Source organism: Nycticebus coucang, chromosome 2 (assembly GCF_027406575.1).
Source record: "Nycticebus coucang isolate mNycCou1 chromosome 2, mNycCou1.pri, whole genome shotgun sequence".
NCBI classification, from domain to species: Eukaryota; Metazoa; Chordata; class Mammalia; order Primates; family Lorisidae; genus Nycticebus; species Nycticebus coucang.
Genome location: NC_069781.1, coordinates 88,850,430 through 88,863,255, shown reverse-complemented (window position 1 = coordinate 88,863,255; position 12,826 = coordinate 88,850,430). Strand labels below are relative to the sequence as shown.

The window sequence follows — 12,826 nt, the reverse complement described above, 5'->3', positions numbered from 1 at the left end:
AGACAGAGCCTCAAGCTGTTGTCCTGGGTAGAGTGCTGTGGCATCACAGCTCACAGCAACCTCCAACTCCTGGGCTCAAGCGATTCTCCTGCCTCAGCCTCCCAAGTAGCTGAAACTACAGGTGCCCACCACAACACCTGGCTATTTTTTGGTTGTAGTTGTCATTGTTGTTTGGCAGGCCCAGGCTGGATTCGAACCCGCCAGCTCTGGAGTTATGAGGCTGGCGCTTTAGCTGCTTGAGCTACAGTCACTGAGCCATGTCGTACATATTTCTATTTACAATTCTAGCCCTGATAATTGAACAGATAAATATGTAGATAAAAATACAAAATATTATTTTCTAAAGGAATATCAAAATATATCTATTATAAAACCTTTGAACAGTAAAAATACCTTCCTAATAGTGTAATTCCAAAACCACCAAATATGATCTATTATACATTTTTAAAACTCATAAACACATATAAGATGGTTTTATGATGGTTATATTATAGTCAAGTAATTATTTACTAGTGAAACAATTTAGCTGATATAAATTAAATACATTAAATTAAATAATACATCTTTTTTAAAACAGCCATGTAAATGGCCTGAAATGTAAATAAGTCAGATATTAGTAGGGTGTATGTGATCAAAGTTATCCATATAGATTAAGAAATAAAAATTCCACAAGAGATCTCATAGCAAATAAAACAATAAAGAGAAAAATCACCGGTAAGATGGTAATGGTATGTTGAATTCATTTTCAGGTGAAGCAGTTCCCAGTAAGGTATCCCCTTCATAAACAGAGAGTGGGACTGAGAAATGATTTCTAATCTGGGAAAGAAAAAGAAATAATGTTCAGTGTCATTAATCAAAGAATGTAAAGATATTTCAAAAATATGTCTATCTAAATATCCTATGAAAGGTGCTATCAGACAATATTCATCATGCTTATATAAACTGTAAAAGAAACTAATAATTATTTGCCCTAAAAACTAAAAGGAAAGGTTTCACAGTTTAAATATCAAAAACAAAATTTTAAGTATTGGGCGGCGCCTGTGGCTCAAGGAGTAGGGCGCGGTCCCATATGCCGGAGGTGGCGGGTTCAAACCCAGCCCCGGCCAAAAGAAAAAAAACAAAAAAAACCTTTAAGTATCCTAGAGGGGAATGAGATAATATCGTCCTGCCTTTGGGATAGGGACTAATTTGTTTAGAGAAATGTTTTTGTTTAGACAGGAACAGTAGAAAAAAAATACCTAGCAAAAAAATATCAAATTTTTAAATATTTAAATGAAAAAATAAAAAATAAACCACAGGCTGGGAAATATCTGTAGTATTTTTAACAGCCATTTTATAACCAGTACACACAAAAATCCTAAAAATCATTAAGAACGTTGTGATCAAAAAGAAAAAGAAAGTTGCAAGCAAGAGGAAAACAAATATAAACAGGTGATTCTGTTTTCCACCGAACAGAAAAACTAAATGACCAATAAAGAGAAGATGCTCAATTTTTCTAGTAATCAAAAAATACATATTAATACCACAGTATATCTTTTTATACCAACAAACAACAAAAAAAATCAAGTCTGCATTTTACAAAGGTACAAGTTAAATCTACTAAGCGTAGAATATAAATGTCTTAACACAATAACTAAGAAAATGCAGTGAAGGCTATGTTAACCAGTTTGATGGAAGTATTTCAAATTGTATATAAAACCAGCACATTGTACCCCATAATAGCATTAATGCACACAGCTATGATTTAATAAAAACAAACAAACAAAGAAACCCCTGACCCCTTAAGCACTCAGGGCTGCTCTCAGAAACTCCATGTTGGGACACTGAGGCAGTCGCTGGCCAGCTCTTCAATAAAAGGACTTCTCTTTAAAAAAAAAAAAAGAAAAACAAAAACCAAGTCTTCTAATATTGACAGTTGAAAATGTAGTGAACAGGAACTTTCATACATTGCTGGTAGAATGCAAACTTACAATTATGAAGGATAATTTGACAAAAACTTATTAACAAATGAAAATGCTTCCTAGCAATTCTGCTCCTAGTTACATACTGAGAGAAATATTTCCACATGTACATTCATTCATGGTCACTACATTCATTACAGACATTCATGTTCATTATAGCACTGACTTTATTATTAAAAAAACGAAATGAAAACAACCTCGAGAACAGAGAAACAATTAAAAAGACTGTCTTCTAGTTGATATATTCATGAATATTTCATGTAAGAAAAACTAAAATAATGATCTCTGTGTATCAATGTATGATTATATCCCCCAAATAATAGATGAAATCAGAAAATAGCAAAGTAAGGTGAGTAATACAACATTTATATAAGACACTAAAAATAAAGCAAGTATATATGGACACAGGTAATAGTCTTAAAAACATGGGACTAGAAATATATATACCATGTCACCAAACTGATCATATAACCTCTGGGAAGAAGGAAAGAGAGTGGACTGAGAGGGAAGCAAAATAGCTGACTTCAGTTTCATCTATATCTTATTTTCTTAAAAAATTTTAAAGGTTAACATTTGTTTAATTCTGTCATTGATAAAGAAGCTGATCTTACAATAAACTTCTCAAATTAAACAACAGAATTGAATAATGTCTCTTAATAAAGAAATTCATACCAAACCAATAACCAATGTGCAAAGCAATAACAGATACTATTTATAAGTTTTATAATCACATTTTTATTATAAATATACTTTCAAATAAATTTCACATTCAACTTATTACTGATCTAAATAGAATCTATTAGGACATACATTCTCAACAGTGACTGGAAAGTGAAGTTAGTTACCACAGTTTGATTCTGCTTCGTTTTCCCTATCAAATTTAGTGTGGAAGAAGTTGGCTAGAAGCAGGGTATAAACTAGTGATTTGAAATCTGAAGAAAAGTCAAAGGTCTGGAAAAAGAAATAGAAACAAGCCTGGAAAGATAAAGGAGACAGAGAAAAGGAAAGCAACTATCCATACAAAAGCAACTTTATCCTGCTGGGACAATACCTAAAGTTTATGATCACACAACTGCAGTGTAACAGCTGAATAAACATGGATGTTAAGGTGAGTCAAATCTGAGATAAATCATGCTCCTTACTAGGTGTGTGATTTTGGGCAAATTTTATTTTCAAAAATACCATTTTTACAGACTACTAAAGTGATGAAGTCATAACATCATTTTTGATTTGTTCTGCTTTGTTTTATTGTGCTTTGCAGATACTTTACATTTTTTTGTAAATTAAAGGTCTGTGGAAACCCTCTCAAGTTAGTCTACTGGCATCATTTTTTCAACAGCCTGTGCTCACTTCACTGGTTATTTCTCAGTATGTAAACCATTTTCATTATCTTTATACCTGGTATGGTGATCTGTGATTTTCCCAATAAGATAGTGAACTTAATAAATGTTGTGTTCTGCCTACTCCCTCAGTTGAATCTTACCCTTCCTATCTCCCTCTCCTCAGGCTTTCCTATTCACTGAGACAAAATAATATTGAAATTAGGCCAATTAAATAACACTCCCAAGGCGTCTAAGTGTTCAAGTGAAAGGAAGAGTTGCACTTTAAGTCAAAAGCTGAGATAGGCCAAAAAATAGGCCTCTTGTGCCAAACAGTTAACCAAGCTGTGATTACAAAGAAAATATTCTTTTTTTTTTTTTTTTCTGTAGAGACAGAGTCTCACTGTACCTCCCTCGGGTAGAGTGCTGTGGCGTCACACGGCTCACAGCAACCTCTTAACTCTTGGGCTTACGGGGTTCTCTTGCCTCAGCCTCCCCAGCAGCTGGGACTACAGGTGCCCGCCAAAACACCTGGCTATTTTTTGGTTGCAGTTTGGCCGGGGCTGGGTTTAAACCCGCCACCCTTGGCATATGGGGCTGGCGCCCTACTCACTGAGCCACAGGCGCCGCCCAAAAATATTCTTTTTTTTTTTTTTTTTTATTAAATCATAGCTGTGTACATTAATGTAATCAAATATTCTTGAAGGAAATTAATCAAAAAGTGCTACTCCAGTGAACACGCAGATGGTAAGAAAATAGAACAACCTTATGGTGATACAGTGAAAGTTTTAGTGATCTTGATAGAATATCAAACAGCCATAATGTCTCCTAAGCCAAAGCCTAATCCAGGGAAGGCCTTAACTTCCTCAATTTTATGAAGCCTGAGAAGTAAGGGAGCTGCAGAAGAAAAGTGGAAGGTAGCAGAGGGTTAGTTCATGAGGTTTAAGGAAAGAAGCCAATCTCTATAACATGAAAATGCCAAGTGAAGCAGCAAGTCCTGATGTAGAAGCTTCAGCAAGTTATCCAGAAGATCTAGCCAAGATCTTTGATGTGGATGACTCTACAAATCACCCGATTTTCAACGTGGAAGAAGATGCCATCCAGAAATTTCATAAGTAGAGAGAAATCAATGCCTGGCTTAAAAGCTGCTCTTGTTAGGGACTAATGTTAGGTGACTTGAAGTTGAATCCAAAATTCCATTCCAAAAATCATAGGGCCCTTAAGAAGTATGCTAAAGTCTATTTTGTTTGTGCTCTATAAATTAAGCAGCAAATCCTGGATGACAGATCATCTGTTTACAGCACAATTTACTGAATATCTTAAGGCCTCCTGTAGAGGCCTACTGCTCAGATAAAAAGATCCCTTTCAAACATTACTATTTATTGACAATGTATTCAGTTGCCCAAGAGCTCTGATGGAGATTAACTTTGTTTTCATGCTAGCTATCACATCTATTCCGAAGCCTGTGAATCAAGGAGTAACTTCATTAAAGATAATCCATTTTGTAAGGCTGAAGCTGCCATAGATAGTGGTTCCTCTACAGCAGGGGTTCTCCACCTTCCTAATGCCTCCTAATGCCGCGACCCTTTAATACAGTTCCTCATGTTGTGGTGACCCCCAGCCATAACATTATTTTCGTTGCTACTTCATAACTGTTAATTTTGCTACTTTTATGAATCGTAATGTAAATATCTGCTATGCAGGATGTATTTTCATTGTTACAAAGGGGTAGCAACCCACAGGTTGAGAACCGCTGCTAAAGGATATGGGCAAAGAAAATTGAAACCCTTCTGGAAAAAAACATGGCATTCTAGATGCCATTAAGAACATTTGTAATTCACGAGAGGTTAAAATATCAGTATTAACAGGAGTTTGGAACAAGATGATTTCAACTGTAATAGATGACTTTGAGGGGTTCAAGACTTCAGTGGAGAAAGTAAATGCAGATGTGGTAGAAACAGCAAGAGAATTAGAAGCAGAGCCTGATAATTCATTGTTTTTATTATTATGAAAAGTTAGAGACAAGCTGCATATCTAAATTGCTAAATTGCTGCCATCTCACAGTAGAACTTCAATGGACAAGCACTGCTTCTTAGGGAAGAGCAGAGAAAGTGGTTTCTTGAGATGGAATGTATTCCTGGTGAAGATACCATGACTACTGCTGAAGTGACATCAAAGGACTGAGACTATTACATACATTTAGCTGATAAAGCAGTAGCAGAGTTTGAGAGGAGTGGTTCCAATTTTGAAAGAGATATACTATTGTTAAAATGCTATCAAACAGCATCACATGCCACTGAGAAATCTTCTGTGAAAGGAAGAGTCAAGTGAAGCATCAAACTTCTTTGTTGTTCTATCTTATGAATTCTTGTAGCCATCATAACCCTCAGTGACCCCCATCCCTGATCAGTAAGCAGCTATCAATATAGAGGTAAGTCCCTCTACCAGCAAAAGGGTCACATATGACTTACTGAAGGCTCTGATGATCATTAATATTTTTTAGCAATAAAGTATTTCTAATTGAGGTATGTACATTTTTTTAGACATAATATCATTTGGTACTTAACAGACCACAGTACAGTGTTGAAATCACTTTTATATGTACTGGGAAGCCAAAAACATTTTGAGACTTGCTTTATTGAAACCTTTGCTTTACTATGGTTGAGAATTATATCCACATTATCTCCAAGTTATGCCTATATGAGAACATTCAATAAACAGAAAAATGCAACAAGAAAGCTGTAAGTCATTACTATGTATAAATAACCTTTTGTAATTATCCCTAAAATCTTTTACTGCTCTGTAAATAAAAACATTGTATTTTGTAAAACAAGACTAGAAGTCCTTTATACACTGTTGTATAATCTTCTGAACTGAATGTCTCAACATTTACCTATGATATTAAGAATTCCTTCTTATTTGCAATAGTCCTGTGGTGTTCCTAACTAACTTCTCATAGATATGCAGCTTGTCTCTAACTTTTAATAATACTAAGAACTATGAATAGTATCTTAGAGGTCTCAATTGGTTTGTCTGCCAGGAGAGGTAATAGGTAAGTTATAGACAATGAAGTGTTATAAGTAGCTAATAAACTTGTTTTAAATAAATCAAAATCTTCTTATGGTCACCGCTCAAAAAAAAAAATCATGTCTGAGTTAATTTATGCTTTCCAATAAAAAACTAAGTAAAAACATATCTTGGTCTAATTATTTAACTTCTTAGGGCTTTAATTTCTTCACATTTAAGAGAGAATCAACACTACACCCATAATTTCTTTAAAGATTAGATGAGAGAAAGTATGGAAAGTATTTAATCCAGTGAGTGGTATACAACAGTGAGGCAAAAAGATAATGTTATACTAATTATTATACATTATCAGAAAAACTTCCAAACACTTAAATTTATCTTTAAGATGAATAACAACAAATTATTTAGTGTAATTTTTTTATTACAACCTTTCTATATCTTACCAAAATCTATTTTAAAAAAATTATGCCAAATCATAAAACATGCTACAACCAAGAATTTGGTACATGAATAATCTTAATTTCTTAATTCTAGAAAAAGTGTTTCCTCTACATATTTGAAACAACAGAAATGTTTGCACTTCTATAAATAATACCTGTAGCAAATGCAAAATTAACATTTAACTATTTAATCAAGCTACAAAATATTCACTGGTAATGTGTAAAGCTGATAGCCTTTAAAATAGTTAATTATAAATAAAAAATAAGAGAACGCATTTCTGTTTTTAGTTATGCTGGAATAAAAGGGACCAGATATACCTTCCTACCTTACACAGCTAAAAAGCGGGGAAATAACAAACACATTACACAAGAGTTTTTAAGCATTGGGCAATACGCAGCATAGGTAAAAAAAAACTAAAAAAACCGAAAACAACAAGCTAAGTCCTATAACTAACCACTTTACTCTCTGTAAAGTTTCCAGTCTACTGTGTGAAAAGAGGGACATCAACAAGCAGAAGAGCCAGATCTGAAAATCTGGGGAGACCAATGCGGCTGAAAGGCACAGCTCACTGTACTGGAGAGCGAGCCCTGGGTGGAGATGGGAATGCTGTACAGTGAGAGAACTCCTGAGAATTGAGAAAAGTGTCCCTTCTCCCCAGTACTTTACTTGAATACTGATCAGCACACGTATATCCTACCTAAGACTTAGTAAAGAGCCACCTCCAAGGAGGAGGCAGAACAAATCTGATGCTAACACATACAGTTTAAAACTTTGAATACTATAGAGCTGCAGGCCCCAATCCCCAGGCCTAAGGACTGATAACTGCACAGGAGGTGAACTGCAGCTGTGCAAAGCTTCCTCTGTCACTGTCTCCCAACACCCCTAGATGGAACTGCCTAGTTCAACTCAAAGAACTGAAATGAGAAAACAGATAAATCTATTTTTGTAGTTGAATATGTATGTCAACACTCCTCTGTCAATGAGAGAACAAGTAAACAGAAAACAAAATTGAAGATCTGAAAAAGATTATAAGCCAACTTGACATATTTGACTTTTATAGAATATTCAAGCCAACAGAACAGACATTCTTTTCAAATGTACACAGAAATTTTACCTAGACCATATTCTGAGTCAAAGGAATTCGCCATAAATTCTTAAGACTGTAAGTCATACAATGTATTTTTTCTAATTAAAGTAGAATTAGAAATTAATAATAGATCCCTATATAAAATCCCCAAATATTTGTGATTACCTTCAATAATACAATTCTAAATAACCCATGAATCAAAGAAAAAATTCAAGAGAAATTATAACCTATTATGCACCGAATATGAATAAACAACATATAAGAATATGTGAGATACCATAAGAAAAGTCCTTGAGGAAATTTATAACACTAAACACCTGTATTAGAAGAGACAGGTTGTAAATCAATGGTCTCAAATACCACCTTAAGAAAGCAGGAAAAAAGTTAAAACCTAAGTAACCAGAGTAAAGCAAATAATAATGATCAAAGTGAAAGCTAATAAAGCAGAAAATAGAAAAATAAGGGAAAATCAATAAAACCAAAGCTGGCCAGGTACAGTGGCTCACACCTATAATCCTAGCACTCTGGGAGGCTGAGATGGGTAGACTGTTTGAGCTCAGAAGTTTGTTTTTTTGTTTTTTTTTGAGTGTATCACTTATTATAGCTATTACAAAATTTTTAAAGCATACATAAATATAAAGAGAATAATATAGTCATATCCCTGTTATCCTGCACCAATGGGGACTGGTAGATTCCCAGTTTCCTGTTGCTTGGGAGTTACTATTAAAAGTAGGCCTGACAAATTCTATGCCCCATACTACACCATACCATAACCATAAAATCTACAGACTTGATATTAATATTGAAATACACTAATTAAAAACAAATTAAGAGAAGTAAAGATAAACTTCATTTACTGCAACACAGCTTTACTGCGTTATACACATAACAGCTTTGTAATGCAGTGTATAATTTTTTTTTTGCTGTTCATATTCTTTTTTTTTAATTAAATCATAGCTGTGTACGTTGATATATTCATGGGGCATCATTCACTAGCTTCACAGACCATTTACCAAGTTTCACATATACCCTTGTAAGATGCACCGCTGGTGTAATCCCACCAATCCCCTTCCCTCTATCCACCTCCCCCCTACCTCCCCTCCCTTTCCCCCTTCCCCCTATTCTTAGGTTGTAACTGGATTATAGCTTTCATGTGAAAACCCTAAATTAGTCTCATAGTAGGGCTGAGTACATTGGGTACTTTCTCTTCCATTCTTGAGATACTTTACTAAGAAGAATATGTTCCAGCTCCATCCATGTAAACATGAAAGAGGTAAAGTCTCCATCTTTCTTTAAGGCTGCATAATATTCCATGGTGTACATGTACCACAATTTAGTAATCCATTCGTGGATCGATGGGCACTTGGGCTTCTTCCATGACTTAGCAATTATGAATTGGGCTGCAATAAACATTCTGGTACAAATATCTTTGTTATGATGTGATTTTTGGTCTTCCGGGTATATGCCCAGTAGAGGGATTACAGGATTGAATGGCAGATCTATTTTTAGACCTCTAAAGTGTTCTCCACATCTCTTTCCAAAAGGAATGTATTAATTTGCATTCCCACCAGCAGTGTAAGTGTTCCCTTTTCTCCACATCCGCACCAACATCTCTGGTCTTGGAATTTTGTGATATAGGCTTTGGTGCTGGGTGAACTGGCTGGCAACCTGTAGAAGACTGAAATTGGACCCACACCTTTCACCATTAACTAAGATAGACTCTCACTGGATCAAAGATTTACACTTAAGACATGAAACTATAAAAATACTTGAAGAAATCGGTCTGGGCAAGTATTTTATGAGGACCACCCAGGCAACTGAAGCAGCTTCACAAATACACTACTGGGACTTGATCAAACTAAAAAGCTTCTAAACAGCCAAGAACACAGTAAGCAAAGCAAGCAAACAGCCCTCAGAATGGGAGAAGATATTTGCAGGTTATGTCTCCGACAAAGGTTTAATAACCAGAATCCACAGAGAACTCAAACGCATTAGCAAGAATAGAACAAGGGATCCCATCGCAGGCTAGGCAAGGGATTTGAAGAGAAACTTCTCTGAAGAAGACAGGCGTGTGGCCTGCAGACATATGAAAAAATGCTCTTCATCTTTAATCATCAGAGAAATGCAAATCAAAACTACTTTGAGATACCATCTAACTCCAGTGAGAGCTCAGAAGTTTGAGATCAGTCTGAACAAGAGTGAGAAACCATCTCTACTAAAAAAAAAACCCAGAAAAAAACTGAGGAAAGAGATCACTTGAACCCAAGAGTTTGAGGTTGCTGTGAGTGATGATGATGCCACGGCACTCTGCCCAGGGTGACAAAAAAAAAAATAAATAAATAAAAATTAAAAAGTTAAATAAAAAAATAAAACCAGGGTGGTGCCTGTGGCTCAGTGGGTAGGGCACCAGCCCCATATACTGAGGGTGGTGGGTTCAAACCTGACCCCCACCAAACTGCAACAAAAACATAGCCGGGCGCTGTGGCAGGCACCTGTAGTCCCAGATACTCGGGAGGCTGAGGCAAGAGAATCGCCTAAGCCCAGGAGTTGGAGGTTGCTCTGAGCTGTGATGCCACAGCACTCCAAGGGCGACAGGGTAGGACTCTGTCTCTAAAATAAATAAATAAATAAATAAATAAATAAATAAATAAAACCAAAGCTGATTCTTTAGGATCAATAAAACTTAGCCAAAGTATCAGGAGAAATTGGAGAAGCCACAAATCAGCAATATCAGGAACAAAAAAAGGGATAGCACTACAAATTTATACATGTTAAAATGAAGAAATATTATAAACAATTTAAGGTCAAAAAATCCATAAACTTATATGAAATGAACAAATGTCATTAAAGACACAGAATTATTAGAAGAGCTTACTCCAAAGTAATAGGTAACCTGAATAGCTTTATATCCATTACATAAATTGAAAGAGCAAGATTTTAAAATGTTCCCCCAGGCCGGGCACAGTGGCTCACGCTTATAATCCTAGCACTCTGGGAGGCCCAGATGAGTGGACTGCTTGAGCTCAGGAGTTTGAGACCAGCCTGAACAGCAAAAATGAGACCCCCATCTCTACTAAAAATAGAAAAAATTAGCTGAGTACTGACATGGGCACCAGTAGTCCCAGCTACTTGGGAGGCTGAGGCAAGAGGATCTCCTGCTGTGAGCTACGATGATGCCACAGAGACTCTGTGAGACTCCATCTCAAAAACAAAAAAATCTTCCCTCTAGACATTAAAACTCTAAACCAATAGCCTCCCATGAATATAAAAGCAAAAATCTAAACAAAATATTAACAAATCAAATCCAAAAATATACTGAAAGGTTAATAACATTTCATGATCAAGTGAGATTTATCCTGAGAAAGCAAAGATGATTTAATATTTCAAAAAAAAAAACGTAATTCATCATACTAACAAATTTTAAAAACAAACCATCTTAATAAATATAGAAAAAGCATTTGACAAGATCCCATATCCATTATGGATTAAAAATCTCTCAGCACACTAGGAACCAAAGCAAGTTTTTCAACCTGAGAAAAGGCACTACAAAAAAATTACAACTCAAATCAACCTTAATGGTGAATAAGTGAACAAGGCAAAAAAATGGGCTCTTGGCATGTCTACTCAAATTTATTTGGTTCCAATCAGTATAACAGGCAATAAAAATAATATAAAATACATACAAATTGGAAAAGAAGTAAAATGTCTTTATTTGCAAACATAACTAAATCTACAAAATTCTATTAGAATATGTGAGTATAAGTTTGCAAAGTTTTGTTAATAAGAAAGACACTGTATTTCTAAATACTAGCAATGAATAATCAGAATTTTAAAAACAAGCCAATTTTAGGCTGAGTGTGGTAGCTCATGCCTGTAATCCCAGCCCTTGAAGAGTTGAGTCCAGAGGATCACTTGAGGCAAAGAGTGGCCAGACCAGCCTGGACAACATGGTGAGACCTCATCTCTACAAAAACAAAAATCGGCTGAGCATGCTGGCACACACCTATAATCTAAGCTAGTTGGGAGGCTGAGGTGAAAGGACTGCATGAGACCAGGAGCTTGAGGCGGCAATGAACTGTGATCACACCAAAGCATTCTAGCCTGGGAGACAGAGTGAGATCCCATCTCGAAAACACACAAACACAAATAAACCGTCCCCCCCGCCCCAAACAAGCCAATTTTATCCAAATTTTTGATAAAAACTGATAACCTGATTCTCAAATTTAAATGATAATGATGACGGTAGGTTGTATAGTTTTTAGTCTGTGTAGTTAATTTAATTTGCTCTTTATATGACAGATCGCTCTGCCAAGATATTTGAATACTGTGTTTTATTGGATGAAAAGGACTTAAAATCCAAAATCCTTCAGATAAATTCATATGGAAAAATATACTCAATCCTTAACCTCACACCATATATAAAGATTCACTCAAAATGGGCATGTGGTATACCCATATAATAGATTACTATTCAGCAACATCTAACTGCATGTAACAACATGGATACATGGAAGTTGATACATACATATAACTTTTGCTGAGTGAAAGAAGCCAAACACTATCTGTACTCCACTGCATTTTTATTCATATAAAGTTCTAGACTGTCTAACTAATATACAATGATAATAGGTCATGGGATGCCTGGGAATGGGAAAGTGGAAAGATTAGAACAATTTTTTGAGTAATAAATTTGTTTATTACCTTGAGTGTGATGATGGTTTCACAAGTGTATTTTTAGGTCAAAACTTAATCAACTTTAAATACATACAGTTTATTGACAGTTTATTGTACAGTGTGTCCCAAAGGTTGTCATACATAAGGAAAAAGGGGACTTGTGGCTACATGTGCCTGTATTTATAAAATATTCATTACAAAATCTTACAAAATATTTAATACGTTAGCTACTTCTTTGTAAAATTTTGTAATGAATATTTTGTAAATAAAGGCACATTCAGCTATAAGTCCCCATTTTCCCTATGTATGGTGCCTTT

The 12,826-nt window shown here is 35.3% G+C and overlaps 1 protein-coding gene across 3 annotated transcripts in view; it reads right to left on the bottom strand.

Annotated features, from left to right (window-relative positions):
* Positions 1 to 12,826, bottom strand: part of VPS13A (vacuolar protein sorting 13 homolog A) — a 229,239-nt gene that overhangs the window by 77,212 nt on the left and 139,201 nt on the right. For all 3 annotated transcript variants that reach the window (XM_053575672.1, XM_053575663.1, XM_053575681.1), the window contains exon 46: positions 713 to 816. In XM_053575672.1, coding sequence (XP_053431647.1) covers positions 713 to 816 — 104 coding nt within the window. The remainder of the gene's footprint in view (positions 1 to 712; positions 817 to 12,826) is intronic.